Here is a 25,587-nt window from a genome sequence, read left to right on the forward strand (position 1 = left end):
TAGGGGGATCGAGTTTCAGAGCCACGGGGTCATGATGCAGCTGTACAAAACTCTGGTGAGGCCGCACCTGGAGTATTGCGTGCAGTTCTGGTCACCGCATTATAGGAAGGATGTCGAAGCTTTGGAAAGGGTGCAGAGGAGATTTACTAGGATGTTGCCTGGTATGGAGGGAAGGTCTTACGAGGAAAGGCTGAGGGACTTGAGGTTGTTTTCGTTGGAGAGAAGGAGGAGGAGAGGTGACTTAATAGAGACATACAAGATAATCAGAGGGTTAGATAGGGTGGATAGTGAGAGTCTTTTTCCTCGGATGAGGATGGCAAACACGAGGGGACATAGCTTTAAGTTGAGGGGTGAAAGATATAGGACAGATGTCAGAGGTAGTTTCTTTACGCAGAGAGTAGTAGGGGCGTGGAACGCCCTGCCTGCAACAGTAGTAGACTCGCCAACTTTAAGGGCATTTAAGTGGTCATTGGATAGACATATGGATGTAAATGGAATAGTGTAGGTCAGATGATCGGCGCAACATCGAGGGCCGAAGGGCCTGTACTGCGCTGTAATATTCTAATTCTAATTCTAAAATTTTCTAGACAATTGGCTTTTTTTTTCTACTTCTATTCCAGTGATAAACCAATTTAATACCAATGTGCCGCTGAAAGTATGTTTTGGGTTTTCATCAGATGCATGCTTGTTCAAGGCTTGCTTTTTATCTTGTGTCCCTGGACCAAGCTGTTTCAGTTTGCTTCATAATATCGTTTCACTTTTTCTGCTTTTGTTTGGTTCCTTTTATCCGTACTTTGCTGGAACTCCATGGATCTAATTTCCTTGCTGAGCTAAAGGACTCAGTAGAATTTGTTTTTTTTTTCAATGAAAGTGAAATATTGTATGCTCTTTACCTGCTGATCTGTTTGGTGTCCAAACATGTTTTCTATTTTGCAATAAATTTAACATGCTAAAACATGCAATTTAGGATTAAAATGGGTCTGTACCCATCTATTGCATTTGAGTAGTGCAATTGTCAATAATAGTATATAATTGACCAAAAATTATCCCTTGCATGCTTGTATGAGCACACGTGTGATTCTATATTCATTCACCTGCATGCAAGTTGAGAGCTTTTGTGTGATTGTAAGATTATTTAATGTGACTTGAATAAAGTTAAAAGATGTAAAAGAAAAGAGTGGGCCTGAGATTCAGAAAGTTAGGTGACAGAAGAGTATAGTGGTTGCTTTGATCTTGTATTTTAGTTGATGCTGGAATAAAGTGGCTTATACTTTTGCAGCCAGATCTAAATTATTATTTCCCCTAACAGCAGTGAAGCAAACTTGTTCTCAAAAGTATGTTGTTTGATTGATAAAGATGACATGCTGCTCACCAACTGTAGAAGCTTGTGCAGATGTTGATCCATGTGTGGGGATGAAGGCTAATGTTTTAATTACACGACATGCATTTTCTATATGTAAATGCAATAAATGGAGAAAAAATAACCAAGGCATATTGGTGCTAAGGTACTTTCAACCCTCGTACACAATTCCTCCTTTCCATTGCTCAATGGGAGCCAATATTCCAAGTGACTGTCAAAATAAAATGAGTGAGCTACAGGAATTAGAGCATACAATTTCTACGTATAGAAATTTTACATTTATATTTTCAATAACACAGTAGAAACTCACTTTTTTTTTTAAAAAATTGAACTGGATATGCTGATGGTATTGAGCCCTTTTGATCGCCACTGACAAAAAAAATTCTCTTCTCTCTACGCCAATTAGTTATCTTATCAGGTAGCGTCATTTAAAGTGACTGCTTCAGTGAAAGCCAGGATTACTGGGGAAAGTTGCCCCCTCCTCACCTCCATTTTCTTAGTTTTTTCATTTACCTGAGGAGGTGAGCCCCAAGGGGCGCTCAGGATATGAGGATAATGTAGGAAAAAGGCATTGAAGTGGAAGATCAGCCATGATCATATTGAATGGTGGGGCAGGCTTGATGGGCTGAATGGCCTACTCTTGCTCCTGCTTTCTGCTTGAATTTTTAAAAAACATTTCATAATCTCAGCAATAAAACTTCTTTGAATAATGACACTAAAAATAAAAACAAAATCCACATGCCCTACTTTCTCTGACATTTTTTCTTTTGATTTTTAATAATGAAAACTCGACCATCCTCTGCAGGTCCAACTGCCTAATTATTTAGAGTAGATATATATTTTGCTAAAGGCAAAACTATTCTTGATGTGACTATTGTAATGCAGTATGGTTTCCTGTAATGCAGAATGAGCATTTATTCTTTGCAGGTTAAGATTAAACCAGAGTAGAAGATTACTTTCCCATTCCTCAATGCTTCTGTTGGAGGTCTGATCCAGACTAAGGAAAATACATGGGGATGCAGAGAGAATGAGGCAATGACCTGAATAAGGTTTTTTGTTAACATTGTTTTCCAGTGGCAAAGACTGAATGGATTAACAAGTTCTAATGTTGAGCATTTTAAATTCACTTGTCCAGTTTTGAACAGGATGGGAAAGACCAGGGTTTGGAGGAGTGGTGGGGGATGCAAAAAGAAATTCCCCAGCCCAAGAAGAGGCATACCCTAATTTGATAGCATTCGTGCTGTTTAAGCATCTTGTTTTTCCCCTTAACTGATTTTTTTATTTCTTTGTTTCTCTTTATCCCCTGCCCCTTCACATGCAAAAACCCTATGTTCTAAGTTGTGCTATTAATTGAGCATAAGCTGGTACAGTATATGTTTATGAAAAAAGTACACAAAGCAATTTTGTATTTTGAAACACGACTGGCAGGGAGTGAGGTTGCTGTCTAAACAAAACCTATGCTGGTTGTATCTGATAGCACTCCAAAATTTGGGACTATTTGCAAGATAAAGCAATGTACAAAAACATTATGGCAGCTCATACATTAAGCCCCATAATCTTAGTATAGACCATCTTGGTCAAACTCCAGTAGAAAGTATGAGTTTATAAATAAATTTTTGCTTGGCAAAATACTGAAGTGAGGGGATTATGAAGTTGGTTATAACTGTTCCAAAGATCTGAATTTGATCTGTACAATGGTTATTACCAAAGTAAGTTAAACTTTTTATGCAGACTTCTTAAAAAGTTAGATGTGAAATTGACTTGTGCTATTTTGATGTTGCTGCTCACCTACTTTGATCAGTAGGTGATGTACTTCAATTCAATAATGGAGACTTGTCGTTTGAGATGGTTTAATATCCGATGATTGGTCATGTGCATGATCCCGTACATTAATGCTCAAATTCCCAAGTCCCTGAAGGTTTCCTGTAAATTTCAGAATAAAAACTAAATTTTTTTTTTTTGCTAGCCAGTTATGCAACTGTGGTGGAATAATTCAAGAGTTAGGTTTACCTTGTGTCTAAAAGTTGGGTGGCCTTTCCTTTTATATATTGGAAAAAGAACTTCTTAAAGGTAGTCCCTACTTATGCTCGCTTCCTTTCCTGTAAAGGTTAAGGAAATTGACAGCTGCTATGCTTTGAATAAGTTAGAAATAAATACACAGGTAGGTGGTGATCATCAACCTCTTCCCCAATAGCCACTTCCATCCCCTCACCCTTTTGGTTGTCTGATCTCCTCAAGAATCGGGAAAATTAGCAGCTTGTTGCAAACTATCTGGCAACTCCTTGGCAATGTGCATTTTTGATTGAGGTATGTTGTGTAATTTTTACTCCTTCCTGTACCAATTATTTTGCCTTTTAGTTTTCAATTTTTTTTTGTCTAGAATGTACCAATTTTAAGGAATTGTGTAGTTGAATTGTCCTGGATCAGTTTTTAATCCCAATGATTTAGTCTGTTTTCCAGGTTGGGTTTTGGATCTCTAGCCCAAGGTTGAGAAATGCTTTACTTGAGTGTTTAATTCTATCTAGTCCATATAAGGTCTCTTGCTTTTGTTTGAACTTGCCGAATTTAAAAAATAATGCTGGAGTGTCCCAAAGAAGAAAAACTTAGCGGGCGGAAACTAGACTCAAAATGTGAATCAATTCAGGAAATTTGTTTTTTTTTTAAAAAAAAAAATATTGATACATCCAAAAAAACTTGGGATTTCTTTTTTTGTGAAAGAACATTGAGACTCTGCCTCATACAACTGGTAATGAAGCTATTTGCCAACTGATCCTTTTTTAGGATCATTTTCCAAAAAAAACTGTGGTATAAGATGAATTTGCATAAAGGCCTGCTCAGGTCACGAAAAAAGAACCTGATCTGGCCCAAGTCCCTCCATTTTTTTTTTTTCTCCCCCCCCCCCCCCCCCCCCCCCCCCCACACCCAAGCCTGACTCAACCACCGGAATGTTCCCTTAACCTACCTTGCGACTCCCAATCTACAGGAGGCCACAGCACAAGCGTGATGACATCATAGAGACGCTCACTGCACAGACTCTGTTTCCCTGTTTGATGTCCCAGACTCCCAGCTTGGGTAGGTTTTTTTAACTTTTGACACTTATTGCTGTGTGTGTCTAGCCCAGCTGGACCCGGAGGAGCGACGTGACCTGACCGACCCCAACCTGATGCATGTCGTCGGGTCCCGTCGGGTTTGGGTTGGGTAGCAGACCTTTAGATCTGCATGTGAAATGCACAGCAAATGTAGATTGTCATTTTAGCTTTGCATATTTCTACCTGCCAAGTAGTTAGCTGTTGCTAATTTCCATTAAGGTCTTGCCATGCAAGGTCATGCTATTTTAATGCCATACTATCTTGTGTAAAAACTGCCTCATGATTTGCAGAGCTCATGAAATCCATGTCTGCCAACATGGGAGAGTTTCTGCACAACCAAGTTGTAAAACAAATGAGGTGACCACTTCTGGTCGCTTAAGAGCAAGTGATCCAACAAACATTTTCAACCAACCTGTTAATTTTTGTTTAGACAATAATATTTTCTAGTTGGGTAGAATAACATGACTTTTGTTGCACATACTTTTAATCATTTTAAGGCAAATTGCCTGAACTGATAGAGCATGGACACGTTCATTCATGTCTTTGTGCTGATCCCTTTTTTTTTCTGACTTTGTGTGAAATGCTGCATCCAAAGCCTTGTATAGTTTTGACTGTTCAGGTTCTTTTTTTGTTTTAATGCTGTTTTCATGAGCATCCGCTTCAACTAGACAAATTTGTCAGAGTGGCTGGTAGGGTTGGGAGGAGGCGAATCAACTTCTCGACAACCAAGATGTTGACACCTACCTGCCAGTATTGCAAATTGCCGAGGTATATCCTATTTAAAAAGCTGGACAAATCTAACCCAGCCAATTATTGTCAGCTTCAAATCATCAGCAAATGGATGTGGTGCCAACCTACATATCAACACTCCAGTTCAGGATCCACTGGAACCATTTGGCTCCTGATCTTTTTTGACATTCAGCTTGTGTGCAAATCAAGTCTGAGAAGGTGAGAATAGCTGCCTTTGGCATTAAGGCAGCACTTGACGCCATAGGGTACCAAGATAGCTTAGCAAAACTAAGGATATTGTGGGACCAAACCATTCGTTGGCTGAAGTACTATCTAATGCACAGTAAAAGGTTTGTGGTTGTTGTAACCCAGTTATTGTGGCTTCAAAACATTGCTGCTGGAGTGCGTCGGCGGTATTCTTGACCTAACTGCTTCATCAATAATTTTCCCTCAGCATGAAACCAGTAATGGGTATATTTGCTCACAATTTTCATGCTCCGCTCTATTTACAATGCCAATAACAAGGCAACTCATGCCACCTGTTATGACCAAGGTGGGAGTAATGCACTGTTAATTCAGTTCCACTACTCCACAGGTCACATTAAGGTTTTTTACCTACCAAAGAATAGACAAATTAGACACTCTGGTATGAATTTTACGCTGCCCCAGCAGGTTGGATGGTGGCATTGGGGAGGATGGGGGTGGCCTAAAATTGAGCGGGAGGCTCCGGGAGGCCGACCCGCCCCACTCCTGCCTCGAGTCAACTTTACGCCAGTCGGGTGGGGTGGGGGGAAATGGCCCACCCTCCCAAGTCCAATCAAGGCCCTTAAGTGGCCACTTAACAGCCACTTAATGGCCCTCACCCACCTCTACGGGTATTTTACTCATGGCAAGTGGGCGTGCTGGGGACGTGAAAGGCCTTTCCGTGCGCCAGGGTCGGGAGTACGTAGTGGGCTAGAGCCCCAAAGACCCTGGGTATTGCTCTGGGAACATGGGTTTGAATCCCACCACAGCAGAAGGTGGAATTTGCATTCAATTAATAAATCTGGAATTAAAAGCTAGTCTAATGATGGCCATGAAACCATTGTCGATTGTTGTAAAAACCCATCTGGTTCACTACTGTCCTTTTTAGGGAAGGAAATCTGCTGTCCTTACCTGGTCTGGCTGACATGTGACTACAGACCCACAGCAATGTGGTTAACTCTTACATGCCCTCTGAAATGGCCTAGCAAGCCACTCAGTTGTATCTAACCACTACGAAGTCAATAAGAAGGAATGAAACCGGACGGACCACCCGGCATCGACCCAGGCACCGGAAGTGACGATGGCAAACCCAGCCCTGTTGACCCTGCAAAGTCCTCCTTGCTAACATCTGGGGGCTTGTGCCAAAGTTGGGAGAGCTGTCCCACAGGCTAGTCAAGCAACAGCCTGACATAGTCATACTCACGGAATCATACCTTACAGACAATGTCCCAGACTCTGCCATCACCATCCCCGGGAACGTCCTGTCCCACTGGTAGGACAGACCCAACAGAGGTGGCGGCACAGTGGTATACAGTAGGGAGCGGGGTGCCCTGGGAGTCCTCAACATTGACTCTGGACCACATGAAGTCTCATGGCATCAGGTCAAACATGGGCAAGGAAACCTCCTGCTGATTACCACCTACTGCCCTCCCTCAGCTGATGCGTCAGTACTCCTCCATGTTGAACACGACTTGGAGGAAGCAGTACAGGTGGCAAGGGTGCAGAATGTACTCTGGGTGGGGGACTTCTATATCCATCACCGAGTGGCTCGGTAGCACCACTACTGTCCGAGTTGGCCGAGTCCAAAAGGACATAGCTGCTAGACTGGGTCTGTGGCAGGTGGTGAGGGAAAAACATACTTGACCTCTTCCTCACCAATCTGCCTGCCACAGATGCATCTGTCCATGACAGTATTGGTAGGAGTGACCACCACACAGTCCTTTGTAGAGATGACATCCCACATTGAGGATACCGTCCATCGTGTTGTGTGGCACTATCACTGTGCTAAATGGGATAGATTTCAAACAGATCTAGCAATGCAAAACTGGGCATCCATGAGGCACTGTGGGCCATCAGCAGCAGCAGAATTGTACTCAACCACAATCTGTAACCTCATGGCCCAGCATATTCCCCACTCTACCATTACCATCAAGCCAGAAAACTAACCAATGAAGAGTGCAGGAGGGCATGCCAGGAGTAGCACCAGGCATACCTAAAAATGAAGTGTCAACCTGGTGACGCTACAACAGAGGACTACTTGCGTGCCAAACTGCATCAGCAGCATGCAATAGACCGAGCTAAGCAATCCCATAACCAACGGATCAGATCTAAGATCTGCAGTCCTGCCACATCCAGCCATGAATGGTGGTGGACAATTAAACAACTAACTGGAGGAGGTGGCTCCACAAATATCCCCATCCTCAATGATGGGGGAGCCCAGCACATCAGTGCAAAAGATGAGGCAGAAACATTTGCAACCATCTTCAGCCAAATGATCCATCTCTGCCTCCTCCTGAAGTCCCCAGCATCACAGATGCCAGACTTCAGCCAACTCGATTCACTCCGCGTGATATCAAGAAATGACTGAAGGCACTGGATACTGCAAAGGTTATGGGCTCTGACAATATTCCAGCAATAGTACTTGAAGACCTGTGCTCCAGAACTTGCTGCACCCCTAGCCAAGATGTTGCAATACAGCTACAACAGTGGCATCTACTCAGCAATGTGGAAAATTGCCCAGGTATGTCCTGTACACAAAGCAGGTCAAGTCCAACCCGGCCAATTACCGCCCCATCAGTCTACTCTCAATCATCAGTAAAGTTATGGAAGGTGTCATCAACAGTGCCATCAAGCGGTACTTGCTTAGCAATAATATGCTCAGTTTGGGTTCCGCCAGGGCCACTCAGCTGCTGACCTCGTCACAGCCTTTGTTCTGAAATGGACGAAAGAGCTGAACTCGGTGAGGTGACAGTGACTTTCCTTGACATCAAGGCAGCATTTGACCGAGTATGGCATCAAGGAGCCCTAGCAAAACTGAGGTCAATGGGAATCGGGGAAAACTCTCCGCTGGTTGGAGTCATACCTAATGCAAAGGAAGATGGTTGTGGTTGTTGGAGGTCTATCATCTGCGCTCCAGGACATCACTGCAGGAGTTCCTCAGGGTAAAGTCTTAGTCCCAACCATCTTCAGCTGCTTCATCAATGACCTTCCTTCCATCATAAGGTCTGAAGTGGGGATGATGATTGCACAATGTTCAGCACCATTCGTGACTCCTCGGATACTGAAACAGTCCGTGTAGAAATGCAGCAAGACCTGGACAATATCCAGGCTTGGGCTGATAAGTGGCAAGTAACATTCACAATACACAAGTACCAGGCAATGACCATCTCAACAAGAATCTAACCATCTCTCCTTGATATTCAATGGCATTACCATCACTGAATTCCCCCATTATCAACATCTTGGGGGCTACCATTGACCAGAAAATGAACTGGAGTAGCCACAGTATTTACATGGTTACAAGAGCAGGTCAGAGGCTAGGAATCCTGTGGCGAGTAACTCATCTCCTGACTCCCCAAAGCCTGCCCGCCATCTACAAAGCACAAGTCAGCAGTGTGATGGAATACTCTCCACTTGCCTGGATGGGTGCAGCTCCAACAACACTCAAGAAGCTCGACACCATCTAGGACAAAGCAGCCCGCTTGATTGGCACCCCATCCTCAAACATTCACTCCCTCTACCACCGATGCACAGTGGTAGCAGTGTGTGCCATCTATAAGATGCACTGCAGCAACGCAACAAGGCTCCTTAGACATCACCTTCCAAACCTGTGATCTCTACCAACTACAAGGGCAGCAAACTCATGGGAACACCACCTGCAAGTTCCCCTCCAAGTCACACACCATCCTGACTTGGAATTATATCATTTGTTCCTTCACTATCGCTCGGTCAAATCCTGGAACTCCCTTCCTAACAGCACTGTGGGTATACCTACCCCACATGGACTGCAGCGGTTCAAGAAGGCAACTCGCCATCACCTTCGAGAGTAATTGAGGATGTGCAATAAATGTTGGCCTAGCCAGCGCTGCCCACATCCCATGAATGAATTTTTAAAAAAACAAAAGCAGCAGTTCATGAAGAATGCCCAGTGCCATCTCGGGGTCTTGACAGCATTCTCCACATCGCAAGAACGTTCTGTTTAAAAAGTAAATACATCTCAATTCTGTCAGTATTTTGTGTAAATTGCATCTAAGTTTGCTGTTATGCTGGCATGTATGTTACCTACATTATGTAAAAGATGGAATGCTGCCATCATGAATGTAATGCATGCACATCTCAATACCCAATATTGAGAATTTGGATTGTTAAAGAATACTTAACACTTTACTGATCTACCAAACTGAAAAAGAACTTTTTTTGAATATTCCTGAAATTAATGAGTGGTTATCCCTCTCCATATATGGTCTTCGTTTTGATGTTTACACTGTTGTCTTGTCAGCTAAGAAATGCTGAATTTTTTTTCCCCATTAGGCCATAGCATCCAGCCTCCAAATAATCCTTAATGTCCAAATTATCTTGTACAGTGCAAGGAACTAATGGCTTAAAGGTGTGTTCAATCTGTTGAACAGAATCTTTTGTTTCACTTGCTTGAAATATCCACTCCTTCCTGAAATAAGCACTTTGTTTAGCGTCATAAATGAATAGGTCATTGCTTAAATGAAGGGTGTACTTGGGGAAGAGAGGCTGGCACAATTTTGACTTTACATCCTTGCAGTAGTTGTCTGTACCCAGCTCATGAATATATCAGCCTTTTTTATGCTGGATTCACACATGTAGGAATTTTTCCCCTCCCATTGTTAATAGCAGTGATTTAAAAACTTTCTTAGCATGGGAATATGTTCAAACTTTTGTGCTTTGTATGCTTGTCTTCAGAACAACAAATAGCTTGCATAATCTTTTGAAGGTTTCTCCTTAATCCTCATACTGCTGGTAGGTGCAGAGAAAAGGTGGTCTTCTGGGCTTGGCAGCTTTGTGTGTTTTCAGCACTTGTTTTGATGTTGAAATGATACGTACAGCTATCTGGATGTTAAAAATGCCTTTTTATTCATAAAATGGGTTAGCATGTATTGCTTGAATGCTAAATTCTATATGCCCCACTGTTTAACATGCAAGTGATTTTGTAATTTGAAAACCAAGTTCTGGAAATACTCAGCAGGTCGGACAGCATCTGTGGAGAGAGAAGTAGAGTTAATGTTTCAGGTCTGGAAAATGTTAACTCTGTTTCTCTCTCCACAGATGTTGCCTGACCTGAGTATTTCCAGCACTTTTTTGCTTTTATTTAAGTGATTTTGTAACTTGTCACAATCCCTTGGCAGTAGCTCAGTGGAAGACTTTTGGTGACTTTCGAGTTTCCTTTTCCACACCGCACTTTTCAACTTGTCCCATTGTACTTAGCTGGGACTTGAACGTTGTTTAGCTCAGTCCTGTTTGAGTTTGTGTGATCAGCCTTTAAACTACAACTCATCTCAACATCAAATGAGGTTCTTGCTTGGATATTGATATGTGATACTTGGATAACTGAGAAAATAGTAAGTTTTCCAAATATGCATGTGTAGTGAGCATGATTCCCTGCTGTCAATATGTACTTGGAGTGGGCGGTATTGCTTCTAGCTTTTTTGTTTGTAATCTCTTGATAGAAAATTTGAATGTCTATTCTACTCTATTGTCTGCCCTTCTACTTCCTCCAAAGAGAATTTTGTAGGGATGTCACCTAAACCAACGTTGGGTCCCAATCTAGACATTTTTGTTAAACCAAAAGAACTTGAGGTAACTGCATTTGTATATAAATGTTTTGCTTGTGTTGCTGTTTAGTCAGACAAAAACCATTCAAAGGAATAGAGTTTCACTTCTACACCTGTAAAGTGCACCTCAAGAGTTCTGCTTGACTTTTTTTAGCTCCATTTGAAAATGAAGATTTGTGAAAGCCTGCATATCGTCTTGATCTGACTGCTTAAAATGAGTGCTTTGTGGGATAAGGATCACTTCCAAACTCCCTCAAGTGTTTTAATGCTCACTTTAAAAAAAAAAATATTAGACTAGTTTGCCATAATGTTTTATGGAGTTTGAACAAAGAATATATTGGCTACTCAAAGTTCAATATGGTCTTCCTTGACTCAAGTAACTACATTTTTTTTTTCCCCCTGGCGAAATGATGGAGGGGACTCTTTTTTTTAAAGTGAGTCGGGGAGCATTGGGCACGAGTTTGAGTCATTTGATGTCTGAGTAGGTGGATTGAAAACTCCTACCTGTAACACTAATTTCTTTTCTTTCAAGGCAGTATAGTAAGGAACTTTTTTTTTTGAAGTGGAGAATCAACAGATAGAAACCATGTTGGTCCTATCTGTCCCTCACCATTTCTTTTAAAAAGGCTGGATTTTGTATTCAGTTGGCAAAGAAACAGTGCTTACTGCTGACCTCAAGCTGCCCACAAAACTAATGCTCTCAGGCATGGTTTTCCCCTTTTCTGATGGCAGCTTAAATCTGGTGCCAAGATGAGAGGATCTCTTGACACGCAGCAGCAGTGATATTAGTAAGCAGCTAATTGAATTGAAACATTCACACAGCAAACCAGAAATTTAAAAGCACATAATATCCTTTACTTTAATATTTCACATAGTAAACTATTGGATTAAGATGGAAACTAAAGATAAACGTTTAAAAAAAAAATTAATATCTTTAGTGCAGTTTTGACAGCCCACAAATATAAAATTAGTTTTTCTGGGCCAGTGAGGGTGTTCAGCAGTAATTATGACCTTGGTGTGCTGTTTAAAAACACAGCTGCACCTTATTGAACAAGGGGTAACTTTCACCCCTCTTTTTCCCCCCCACCCCTTCCCAACCAAGGTTTTACAGCAAGACTAATAGTGTAGTGTGCAAGTTCTTGTCAATTTAATTTTTTTTCCCATTGGTTGCAGTCTGGGGTGCCTCAACAGTGCACGCTTTGGAGAAGTGTAGAATCATTGACTGCAATGATTGGATTTCCACATTCTGTGGGCTCCAGAAGATGCTATTGATTTCAGTGGAGTAATGACTGCAAATACTGACTTTCACTGTCCTTAGCACAACAAAATCTGGGACAATTTTCTTCCAGATGAGCTGAACTAAAAGGTTTTTTTCATTTTTAAAAAAATATAAATGTGCTGTACCTCCACATGATTCCTTCCCTCCATGCCTTCTGCCCTGAAGCGCACTTCTTTTTGTGTCTGCATTTTTATTCTCCATTACTGTGGTAGCATACTCCTGTCCTGAGTAAAGGCTTTCAAGCCCCATCTTGCAATATTTTTTCATCATGGCACAGAAGGAGGCCATTCGGCCCATCAAGTCCATGCCAGGTCTCTGTAGAACAACGCAATCCGTCCCATTTCCTCTGTTATCCTCGTAGCCCTGCAAGTTTATTTCCCTCAAGTGCTCATCCAATTTCCTTCTGAAAATGTTCATCGTCTCCACTTCCATAACCTTCATGGTTCCAGTTGCTGCATTTAAAAAAAAAAAAATTCTTCTCTTGCTTCCCTTCCCTCCCCCACCCGCCAACTCCTGTATCTCTTGCCCAAAACCTTAAATCTGTGTCCCCTTATCCTTGTGCCATCAGCTAATGGGAACAGATTTCTTTGGCTACGTTATCTAAACCTGTCATAATCTTGTACACCTCCATCAAATCTACCCACAACCTCCTTTTGCTCCAAGGAGAACAAACTCAGATTCTCCAACCTAACCTTGTAGCTAAAATCCCTCATCACTGGAACCATTCTGGTAAATCTCCTCTGCAGCTTCTCAAGGACCCTCACATCCTTCCTAAAGTGTGGTGACCAGAACTGGATTCACTGCTCCAATTGTGTTCTAACGGGGCTTTATAAAGGTGCAGCACAACTTCTCTGCTTTTGTACTCAATACCCCTATTTATGAAACCCACGATCCCATGTAGTTTGCTAACTACTCTCAATATGTCCTGCCACCATCAAGGATATATGCACATGAACCCCCACGTCCCTCTGTCCCTGCACATTCTTTAGAACTGTGCCATTAAGTCTATATTACCTCTCTATTCCTTATGCCAAAATGTATCACCTCACCTTTTTTCTGTATTAAATTCCATCTGTCACTTGTTTGTGCATTCTGCTAGCCTGTCTATGTCCTGTTGCAGTCAATTTGTTATCATCCACACTGTCTTCCTTGCCTCTAAGTTTGGTTTTTTTTTTTGTGTTCTTTTTTTTATCCAAGCTGTCACTGAAGCTAATTTTTTGTTAACAAAATGCTTTCTTAAAATCCATGTAGACGTTCTCTTAAAATCCATATAGACAACGTTCATTGCTTTCCCTTCATCAATCTTCACAGTTACTACTTCATCAAAAAATTCAATTAGATTAATCGAGCACAATCAGCCTTTTACAGATCCATGCTGGCTCTGCTTAATTAACTCAAACCCCACCAAGTGCCTGGTGATTTTTTTTTTTTCCCTCCATCATTGTTTCTAAAACCTTACCCACCACTGATTTTGTTAAACTGACTGGCCTGTGGTTGCTAGGACTGTCCTTGCACCTTTCTTCAATAAGGGTGTCATGCTTGCCACTCTCCACTCCTCTGGCATCTCCCCATATCTAGGGAAGTCCTTCAGCTATCTCCACTCGCACTTCCTTTAGCAACCTGGGATGCAATTCATCTGGACCAGGTGACTTAACCAGTCTAAGTATAGCCAGCCTTTCCAGTACATCATACTATCAATTTTCATCCCATCCATTACCTCTACCATCTCTGCTTCTACTAATATTTTCTTGGTATCCGCTTCCTTTAGTAAACACCAATACAAAGTACTAATTAAGTATTCTAGCCTTGTCCTGTACTTCTAAGCATACATCACCTTCTTTTGTCCCCAATAGGCCCACACCACCTCTTACTATTTACATGACAGAAGGCTTTTGGGTTCCCTTTTTATGTTGACTGCCATTTGATTTTTTTTCTTTCTTGGGATGTGGATGTTACAGGCAAGAAGAGCATTTGTTGCCCATCCCTGATTGCCCTTCACAACTGAATGACTTGCTCAGGCAGTTAGGAGTCAACCACATAGCTGTGGGTCATGAGTCGCATGTAGGCCAGACCAGATGAGGACAGCAGATTTCCTTCCTTAATGGACGTTGGTGAACCTGATGGGTTTTTATGACCATTGATAGTTTTGTGACGCCATTACCAAATAATTTTCAATTCCAGATTTTTATGAATCAATTGCATTTATTAATTGAATTTAAATTCTGTCAGCTGCCATGGTGGGATTTGAACCAATGCCCCCAAGGCATTAGCCTGGATCTCTGGATTACTAGTTCAGTGACATTACCACCACCTCCCTATTCTCATTCTCTCTTTGCCAGTGTCTTTCACTTCCCCTCTCAACATAGTGTATTTGGCCTAATTCTTAAAGAATTCACCTGACATGCATCTCGTACCTTTTTTTTTTGTTTCATCTTATTCTCTATCTCCCTCATCATCCAAGGAGCCCTAGCTTCGGTTTCCTTACCTTTTCACCCTTATTGGAATGTATCTAGCCTCTACCTGAAACATTGTCATCATCTTTTAAAGATCCTCTCCCCCCCCCCCCCCCCATTCCGTTTAGTTTTTCCTATCAATCTTTGGTTCCATTTTACGTTGGCTAAATCCCCTTTCATAACACTGAAGTTAGCTCTCTTCCAATTTAGAAGTTCTATTGCAGATTGTTCCTTGCTCTTCTCTATTACCAGTCTAAAGCTTATGATGAGATGATCACTCTCTTACTCAAGTGTTCTCCCACAGACACTTGGCCCAGCACCAGATCCAGCAGTGTCTCCTTCCTACTTGGACGCAAAACATACTGGTCAAGGAACTTCTCCTAAACACATTTCAGAAATTGCTTCCCTTCCTTTCCCTTTACTCTGATGTTATCTCAATTGATACGTCCCCTAATATCACCATTCTATAGCTTTTGCACATCTCTGATTTGCCTGCAGATTTACTGCTCTCTCTCGCGTGTGCTCTCTCGCTCTGAGGCCTACCCCCAGTAGTGTGATCAGCCCCTTTTATCCTCTCAATTCTAACCAAATAGATTCTGTCTTTGCCGCCTGAAGGATGTCCTCTTTTTCCAACGCTACAATATGTTCCCTAATCAATATTGCCACCCACTTTTTTTTGTTCCTTCCTTATCTTCTAAACACTAAGTGCTAATCCCCACCAAAAATAATAATTTTTATGCCACATTTCCCTGCCTGCCAATTTAGTTTAAAACTTCCCTAACCACACCCCTGCGAGGACATTGGGCCCAGTCCTGTTGAGGTGCAAATGTCTGTTTTGAATCGGTGTCTTCTGCTCCAGAACTGGTCCCGATACCCCAATAATGTGATGCACTCCCTCCTGCCTCAAGCCACACATTGATCCTCCCTATCTTTTCTACTCTCCCTAGACTCTGGCACAGGGAATAATGCAAAGGTTACTACCTTCAAGGTCCTACTTTTTATCTTCCTCCATGGCTCTGGAAAATCTGACTGCAGGACCTCAATATCTGCTCTCTCTCATTTGTACCAAGACTTCTGACTCCCTTCTCTCCCCACCCCTGCAGAATATTCTGCACCCTCTCCACAATGTCATTTTTATAACCTGGCAGTAGGGTAAACTTGAACGCTTAATCTCAGCTGACACTTAATTGCAGTACTGAGTGCTGCATTGCCAGAGGTGGTGATTTATAGAGAGATGTTAAACTGAAGCCTTGTCTGCCTAGTCAGGTGGGTGTAAGTATTGACTTCTTTTGAAAAGCAGGGAGTTCTTCCTATGTCCAGTTCAAAGTTAAGGCAAGATACTGCGGATGCTGGAAATCTGAAATATACACAGAAAATGCTGGAAGTACTCAGCAAGTTAACTCTCATTTCTCCGCAGATGCTGTTAACGTTTTCAGGTCTGCGACCTTCCGTCAGAACTGGAAAATGTACATCCATTGGCCAACACTACAACAAACTAGTTAGCTAGTCATTTATCTCTTTTCGTTCTGGGAATTTGATATGTGCAAAATATGAGTTGAAAGAAAAAGTAATGATTGAAACAATAACTTGTCGGGCACTTTTGGACATGTGTCTCTCTATTCCTCTGTGCTTGCTAACTTTATTTTTGCCCCAAGAGTGTTACAACATGTAAGGCAAGCCTGTGCCTGTAGGAATGGTCAAAGTAAGATCCTTGTTTGAATTGTTCGACTGTAAGAAGTGACTGACCGTGAGCTAGGCACTTCCTCATAGTGAGGGAATTCTGTCTACTTTTGTCTGCTAGTTTGCCTTCAGCTAGAACTAGAATTTGAATTCAGTACCTGTATGTAGCACAGGCAAAGGGCAATTGTATCCACCATTTTGTGAATAGTGTTTCAATTCTCCAGGTTTGTATAATTAGTAAATTTGTCAGCATTAGATAAAATGCTTTTGAAAGAATGAGGACCACCAAAACAAAACCAGGTATTGACATTTAATTGAGGATTCATCATCTTGTATCATGAGGTAATATGTAAATTTTATATAGTATAGAAACTTTATATATCTTTTATAGATATTTTTAATTAAAAAGTCACATATTAAATGTGTTCACAGGAAGTTGCAAGATTTTTTGACACCAAGCACAAAGATCACTATAAAGTTTATAATCTTTGCAGTAAGTATGCCTTTTACAAGCTTTTTGAAAAGTGGGAGCTAGTACTTAATGGAAAATGTTGAATTATCTAAGAATATTTTTAAATAAGGTTACACAAACTATATATAAAGTGAAAAAGCTAGTTGAGTAAGACATGGGGCAGGATTTTCCTGCTGGCTTCAGGACTCTCTGGCTCAAATGAGGGTCAGAAGCCCGCACTGTGTGCGAAACATTTACTCACTGGTAATTTTCTGTGAATTGGCCAATTAGTGGTGAATAGGAGGCCCTCCAGCTTGAAAGCAGCAGCAAGATACCATGGCAGGTAGATGAGGGAGACTCCTGCCTTTTTCAAATTTAAAATCTAAAAATAAGCCTTCGTATTGGGGCTGTCACTGTGGGGGTGGAGGACCCTTCCGCAGTGTGGCCTGTAGTGGTGGCGGCTGCTGCTGAACCCAGGCAGGCAGGGAGGGCCTCCAAGTCTGGTCATCCCGGTCTGCCAGCAGGAAGCCACTTCCTGGCAGCTGCAGGGACCTGGAGGCCAACTGGAAAATCCCAGTCGTCTTCCAAGAATAGGCCTTTTATTCAATTGGCTACCCACTGATGACAGGATGGAGCCAGGGAACAAGCATGCCAGCTGGCGGCACTAATTTTAGCACATGCCCATCTCTATTGCTGACCCAATGGGGCCTAAAAATCCTACCTAATGGTTTCCTTTTAAGCACATTTTAGCAGAACACTATGGGCTTGATTTTTAAGAGCCCGCCACCGCTCTCCGCAGCGGGTGAAAAATATTGCATCCCGCACGCTGCAGAGCCGACCAGATCTCCCGCACCGCAGAGCATTTAAATAGCCGGGAAGGCTCGTCCAGCCCCCCCCCCCCCCCCCAACAATCCTGTGGGGGCGGGCTGTCTGCTGCCGGCAATGGCATCAACTGCTTGTGTATAGGCGTTGGCACCATTTTTAAAGGACAGTCAGCCCTTCTGGTAAATTTAAAGTTTTAAAGATCCGCATCCCTCCCAAATGTGTCAAATAAAATTCAATGCCCCTTTTCCACCCCCAATAAAAATTTACATTGCGTTTGCCCCCTCCTCTTCCTGCCTCCCCCCCAAAAAAAACACTCGTCTTTGAAATCATACCTTCCACGCCCACCCTGACTGTACAAAGTTCATCCCTTCTCACCATCCCCTACACTCATAATGTTTGTTTGGCCCTGTCCAACCCCCAATTTAAAAAAAAAACTTAACTTCCGCCCCCACCACCCCCAACCACCAGATGGGGAAGTGAAGGCGCAGGAGTGCTGGCTGCCGCACTGAACTTTGCAGCGGGCCCAGAAGATTGGAGATAAAATGAATACATGTAGATACATTCATCGGTTTACATATTGAAATTCGGGTCCCATCGCCCGGTGGTGGGGGGCCGCCACAGAGCCTCACCACTGCTGGGAGGATCGGGCTGGACCCTCCCAGCTCGGGCCTCTGCCAGAACAATCTTCTGGTGACCCCTGCGCCTGCTACGAAGCCTGACTAGGACCTGGTAAAATCCAGCCCTTTGTCAGCAAACTGGCCTGGATAAGGTAAGACAATATGTTGATTATAATGGGGTGTAATGTTTGGTGATGGTAATTTGAATGGTTTGCTGTACTCCATTAATAAGTGTCATGTACAAGTGATCTCATAATGTACTTTTATCTCTAAACATGACAAAAGCTGTATGGCTCTTTCTATCAAACTGATTTTTGCAGTTCTTTTATACTTTTTGTTGAGCACTAACTTGCTAATTACTTCTCCAGTCTCCTGGGACAGTTAAGCCACAAAAATGATTTAGGGAGGAACTTGACACTTTGCAGAAAACCCTAAATTTCTCCCAATAATTAAGGTTTTCAGTTTGCTCTGGAACTTAAGCCCTGTGAGTTTTTTCTGGAACCAAAGCAGGCTTGAACAATGTATAGTCAAACTTAACTATAACAAAACTCCTTGGAACTGCTATCAGTGTATTCACTTGTAGGGTTTGGCAATTTGTTGCATCAGAAAAATGAAATGTGTATTCAACATTTTATTCTGTTAATCAACACTGTATAATTTTTTTGTTTTGCTTCACTTCTGCTTGACACTGGAGTGGAGCTCTCTGATTGTTTTAAACCAGTGGTAGACTGCTGTATCAAGATCTTCATTAGTTGCTGTATGGATTCATTTTTCTTGGTGTTTTCACCCCTGGTCCACGTGATCACAACAGTGTCCTTTACTAAGCTGGGTTCTTTGCAGATTGTGGTTTGTGATATTTAAAATTTTTTTTTTTAATGGTCTAGATCATTGATTTAGAGACAGAGGATCTCTTGTTCACCATTTTCCTCCTTATACCTGTTGTAGCTGATGGAGCGTCATATTTGGCAACAAATGGATATGTCATGTGGGATTTGCATTACAAAAAAAGTTATTTTAATCAACCTCTACTTGAATCCATTATTGTATCCAGGTTGTTCCAGGGTAGTTCCTACTTGAGTATTAATTGCAGGGCTGATTTCCCATTGAGAAAACCAGGTCATACCATTGAGATCTTTTTAAAAAAATTTAGTCGTCTTTGACCAGTTCCAACTTTGGAAGCATGGTGGCATGAGCACCTGACAAAGTATAAAGACAAAGTGGTGTTTGCCCAAGCAAATCTTGCCCACAAAGAGCAGTGTTAATCTAACATGGCCATTAACTACTCTATCTATCTAGCTTCCCCCAACCGCCCCCCACCCCCAATCGTCAGTAAAGTATCAGGCATCTACCTATTCAACAATAACCTGCTCAGTGATGCTTACCAGTTTCACCAGAACCACACTCATCCAGACTTTATCACAACCTTGATCCAGGCGTGGACAGAGGAGCTGCATACTAGTGAGAAGGTAAAACTAACTGCCTCAACATCAGTCTAGCATTTGACAAAGTACCAAGTAGCCTGAGCACAATTTAAGATCAGTAGGCTCAAAGGAAATTATCTCTAGTGGCTAGAGTCTTAACGAACACAAGAAGATGCTTGTGGTTGTTGGAAACCTGCCATTGCAAACCCAAGATATTACTACACTAATTCAAAGGTTCATCCATCATCAGCTGCTTCATCTCTTGCAAGGTCGGGAGTGGAACTGTGACAATTCCAGTGTTAACTGATGAGCAGCCCTGGTTGGCCACAGAACCCAGATGACCTCTGGACCTGGAAGTGGCAGGTAATATTCCTGCCAAACATCTTGCACAAGAGAAAGCCCAGCCATTGCCCCTGGCCTTCAAAGACACCATCATTGCTGGGACTTTTTCACCAACATTTTGTGGCGGCTCCCCTGACCAGAATCTTAACTGGAGTAGCCATATGGACACTGGTTAAAAGAGCAGAATGGAGGCTGCATATTGTGCAATGAGTGGATCACCTGCTGACTGCTCAAAACTTATCCACCATCTATAGGACTCAATTCAGAAGTGTGATGGAATGCTCCCCAGTCACAGATGTGACAACACTTGAATCTTGACACCATCCAGGACAAAGTAGTTCACTTAACCCAACTGCATGGCTGCTGATCAATATCCACCCATTCTCCATTGGTGCAATGTGACTTTTGTATATACAATTCACAGGATGTAATTCACCCAGTTTACTTTGACAGCACCCCCTTCCCTTGTGACCTCTACCACTGAGGAGGACAAGCAACAATGTTGTGTCAACATCACCTGCAAGTTTCCCTCCAGTCACACATCATCCTGATTTAGACATATCAGCACTCCTTCATTGTCACTAGGTTGATATCCCGGGACGTCTTGCTAATTGCCATTTATGGGAGCACCATCAGCACAAGAACTGCAGTGGTTCAGGGAGAAGGCTCGCTATATTCTTGGGGCAATTAGTATTGAACAATAAATGTGGCATTGACCACACCCTGAGACTGACTTTTTTTTAAAAGTGGGAGAGTGAGGCGACTTGATACTACAGATTTCAACAGTATGTGAAGGGTTAATTTAGGTCTGCTTCGTGTTGTCAGGATGAAATGTTTACGTGTAATCAGCCTTTTGGTTTGATCACAAATAAGAAAGCATAGTGAACACAATTAAACTAAAACTCCTGGGTAGTATATGGTGGGATATTTAAATAGTCTAACTTTGTTCCCATGTCATTGCATTTTTTAAATCCTTTTTCAGCATGTTCCTGTCCCTTTTTGTCTTTATCTTTTTTTCACATCTGCCATGTGTTCTTGTCCATGTGAGTCGTTGCAACTCTGTTTGGAGCCAAATGCAGATAAGCTGAATTCTACCCCTCTTGAGTATGCACTCTTGCAGGATGAGTGTTGAAATAGGGTGACACAGGATTAAAAATTCTTTTTATACTTTTGCAGTTTGGTTGGCAATACATGCAGCTATGTACCCCTGCCCCCTTTGAAAACCAGAATGTACCATGCTTTCAGATCTTGCCGTACAGGCTGAAAGTTAATAACCATACTACTAAATCCATAGATGCAAAGGATTTCAGCGGCAAATACTTATGAAGCAATAACGATTGAATCAATCCAAAAGGGCTCAGAACATCTTGAGATATATTTCTCTATCTGAACTGTTAAGATTTCTAAAGGACATGCAGACTTCCTGATGTTTTGTGTGACAGCCCTGGTAATTATAGACCTGTGAGCCTTACTTCGGTTGTGGGTAAAATGTTGGAAAAGGTTATAAGAGATGGGATTTATAATCATCTTGAAAAGAATAAGTTCATTAGCGATAGTCAGCACGGTTTTGTGAAGGGTAGGTCGTGCCTCACAAACCTTATTGAGTTTTTCGAGAAGGTGACCAAACAAGTGGATGAGGGTAAAGCAGTGGATGTGGTGTATATGGATTTCAGTAAGGCGTTTGATAAGGTTCCCCACGGTAGGCTATTGCAGAAAATACGGAAGTATGGGGTTGAAGGTGATTTAGAGCTTTGGATCAGAAATTGGCTAGCTGAAAGAAGACAGAGGGTGGTGGTTGATGGCAAATGTTCATCCAGGAGTTTAGTTACTAGTGGTGTACCGCAAGGATCTGTTTTGGGGCCACTGCTGTTTGTCATTTTTATAAATGACCTGGATGAGGGTGTAGAAGGGTGGGTTAGTAAATTTGCGGATGACACGAAGGTCGGTGGAGTTGTGGATAGTGCCGAAGGATGTTGTAGGGTACAGAGGGACATAGATAGGCTGCAGAGCTGGGCTGAGATGGCAAATGGAGTTTAATGCGGAAAAGTGTGAGGTGATTCACTTTGGAAGGAGTAACAGGAATGCAGAGTACTGGGCTAATGGGAAGATTCTTGGTAGTGTAGATGAGCAGAGAGATCTTGGTGTCCAGGTACATAAATCCCTGAAAGTTGCTACCCAGGTTAATAGGGCTGTTAAGAAGGCATATGGTGTGTTAGCTTTTATTAGTAGGAGGATCGAGTTTCAGAGCCACGAGGTCATGCTGCAGCTGTACAAAACTCTGGTGAGGCCGCACCTGGAATATTGCGTGCAGTTCTGGTCACCGCATTATAGGAAGGATATGGAAGCTTTGGAAAGGGTGCAGAGGAGATTTACTAGGATGTTGCCTGGTATGGAGGGAAGGTCTTACGAGGAAAGGCTGAGGGACTTGAGGTTGTTTTCGTTGGAGAGAAGGAGGAGGAGAGGTGACTTAATAGAGACATATAAGATAATCAGAGGGTTAGATAGGGTGGATAGTGAGAGTCTTTTTCCTCGGATCGTGATGGCAAACACGAGGGGACATAGCTTTAAGTTGAGGGGTGATAGATATAGGACAGATGTGAGAGGTAGTTTCTTTACTCAGTAGTAGGGACGTGGAACGCCCTGCCTGCAACAGTAGTAGACTCGCCAACTTTAAGGGCATTTAAGTGGTCATTGGATGGACATATGGATGAAAATGGAATAGTGTAGGTCAGATGGTTTCACAGGTCGGCGCAACATCGAGGGCCGAAGGGCCTGTACTGCGCTGTAATGTTCTAATTCTAAGGTGGCAATGCAGATTATGTAGGAGGCATATGTCAATTACAGCAACTGAAAAGTTTCAAACTGGTCTAAAGCTAAAGAATCCCACCAGAGATGATTCAAACAAAATAGATAATTTTTGTATCACGTGTTAACTTTTAAAGAATAACAATCTTACTTTTTAGGATGTCTCCTGATGGGTCTATCATTACAGATTGTCTACTTTTCCAATCTCTGAACTTGCATTAAAATTTGTTGAAAATGAAACTGTTGCTAATAACAATTGGGTTATTTCTGGATTTTGTAGTTCAGATTCCCACCCTCTTTCAAGAGGCTATGAACTTGATCAGCAAAAGGCTATATAGGGAATTTAGCTAATGCAAAACAAATGCAAACCTTCCTCCTAACCCAAGCTCCTCCCAAAGAGGATGCTGGCTGAAATCCATTTTTAAACTCCAATATGTTCGGCTATCTAAAATGCAATATAATATAAGTAATCTTTGATAACTTGCAGGAGAATTGCTCTATCACCACACTCTGCATGTGTTCTAATAAACCACTCCAGCAGATATGAATAAAATGAAAATTGCATTGGCAACCTTAAAGTTTGCAGAGCACAAGTAATGTTGTGGAGAGTGGGGGGGAAACTTGGTCAACTCTGAATTCCAGTTTACTAACCTTTTTTCTCTCCTGGCATGATTTGTGAATTCCAGTTCACCTAACCTTTGGTTCTTGTGATCTGGTGGTGCAAAAGTTTGTGCTATTGTTCACACAGTTGCCATTAGTAAAGAAGGAGACAATCGCGACTTGTATGTTACATGTGTTTTTTTTAATATCCTGTATGCTGTGGATAACTTGAGTGATTGCAGTGTTTTCCCAACGTTATTGCTTGCTGGCAGTAAATATTTTTTTCCTCTTGTTCTTCCCCAGTGGGGTTTTTGTGCTGTAGTTTTTGGAGACACTTGGGCAAGGTGACTGGGGGTGGGAGAATTGCATATGACCCAGCATAGATTTTTTTTTTTTTTAATAACTCCAAATAAATCATTCAGAGATCATTAAAAGTTAGAGGTCATCTTGAATAACTGCTTCTCCACTTGCTCCTTTCTGTTAAAATTGTATTTGAGATGTGGTGGTCGGGAGACGTGGTGGTGAGAAGAAACTATAGTCCTCCAATTAATAGATTAGCTGTTGTGCCACAAGAGTGCAGCAAGAATTTAAAGAGAATGAAACTTGTCAAGAAATTTAATTGCCCACCTAATAAGCAGTGGGTTGACACCATTTATTTATTTTCAATATCTGAATCTAACCTCTGTTTCTGTGGTAGGTGAGAAAGGCTACAATCCCAGATACTTTCATTACAGAGTGGAAAGAGTTTTCATTGATGACCACAACGTGCCTGCTCTGGAGTAAGTGCTTTTTTTTTTGTCTGTTTAATGTATGCTTGAGCAACCTTGCATTGCTGCCTGGTATGAACTTTAAAGGTTCTAATGTTTTATACATCAGGGACATGCTGAAATTTACAGCTAATGTTCGGGATTGGATGGCAGCTGATGAGAAGAATGTTATAGCAATTCATTGCAAAGGTGGTAAAGGTAGGAGACTTTTTGGTTTAATAGCTGACATTTTTACACCTGTAATTCAGATTTTTTAATTATAGGTTCTGCACAATGTCCTTCCTTTTATATCTGGGGGAGGGATTCTAATTGCTGTTTTTAATGCCCTCAATAAAGATCTGATTTTTTTGGTTTGAATTGCACTCTTCAGATCTTCTCCAGGCTGATCTCAAATATTTCATCTATTGAATTAATGGGTCTGCTTTCGAGAGCATATGACCTGCAACAGATATTATGGAGAGGCTGACCTTGGGAACTTAAGAACAGGAGTAGGCCATTCAGACTCGAGTCTGTTCTGCCATTCCATTAAATCATGGTTGATCTGCACCTTAACTCCATTTAGCTGCCTTTGATCTGTATACTTTTACCTCACATGAATCTATCAATCTTAGTCTTAATTTCAATTGACCAGCATCTAGAGCATTTTTTTGGATGACAGTTCCAGATTTCCACTACTGTAAGTGTTTCCTGATCGTGCTCCTAAACAGCCAGATCTAATTACTATGAAGCAGTTAACATGAATGCAGTTCATCTCTCAGCAGCTTGAAGAGATTGGGAATGAATTGCTGTTGAGATTCTTCAATATTGAGTCATCTGTATCTTTTTTTTTATTGAAAAGTGCTTGGATTTTTTGTTGTTGCATTTGTGACAGAGTTTTGGGAGTTTGGATCACCTAATTTAAAAATAAACAGTGTGGATTGGGGCCCTGTATCCTTTTCATTAGTTCTTGAATGATGCAAATTGAGTGCATTCTGGCACTGTAAACTGACAGGGGAATAGTAAATTATTTACAGTTTGCAGCAAAAGACTTCTAGTTGACCCTTCAAAAGCATTTCATTTGGTTAAAGGCCTTAAACATCCTGAGGTCATGAAAGGCACTGCCAGGGAAGGAGAATTTCAGTTCCAAGGTTAGGTTGGAAAAGCTGGGTTTGTTCTCCTTGGAGCAAAGGAGATTTAGTAGAGATTATGATGGGCTTAGATAAATTAGATCAGGAAAAACTGTTCCCTTTAACTAATGGTACAAGGACTAGGAGTGAGAGATTGAAGGTTTTGGGCAAGAGCTGCAGGGGGAATATGAGTAAGAAATTTTATGCAGTGGGTGGTAATGACCTGGAACTGACTGTC

The 25,587-nt window shown here is 41.9% G+C and overlaps 1 protein-coding gene across 6 annotated transcripts in view; it reads left to right on the forward strand.

Moving 5' to 3' along the window:
• The window catches only part of tpte (transmembrane phosphatase with tensin homology), a 104,686-nt gene that overhangs the window by 46,270 nt on the left and 32,829 nt on the right, over positions 1-25,587 (forward strand). For all 6 annotated transcript variants that reach the window (XM_068033429.1, XM_068033426.1, XM_068033427.1 and 3 more), the window contains exons 10-12: positions 16,848-16,908; positions 24,174-24,255; positions 24,353-24,441. In XM_068033429.1, coding sequence (XP_067889530.1) covers positions 16,848-16,908; positions 24,174-24,255; positions 24,353-24,441 — 232 coding nt within the window. The remainder of the gene's footprint in view (positions 1-16,847; positions 16,909-24,173; positions 24,256-24,352; positions 24,442-25,587) is intronic.

Source organism: Heterodontus francisci, chromosome 6, assembly GCF_036365525.1.
Source record: "Heterodontus francisci isolate sHetFra1 chromosome 6, sHetFra1.hap1, whole genome shotgun sequence".
In the NCBI taxonomy this organism is placed as follows: Eukaryota; Metazoa; Chordata; class Chondrichthyes; order Heterodontiformes; family Heterodontidae; genus Heterodontus; species Heterodontus francisci.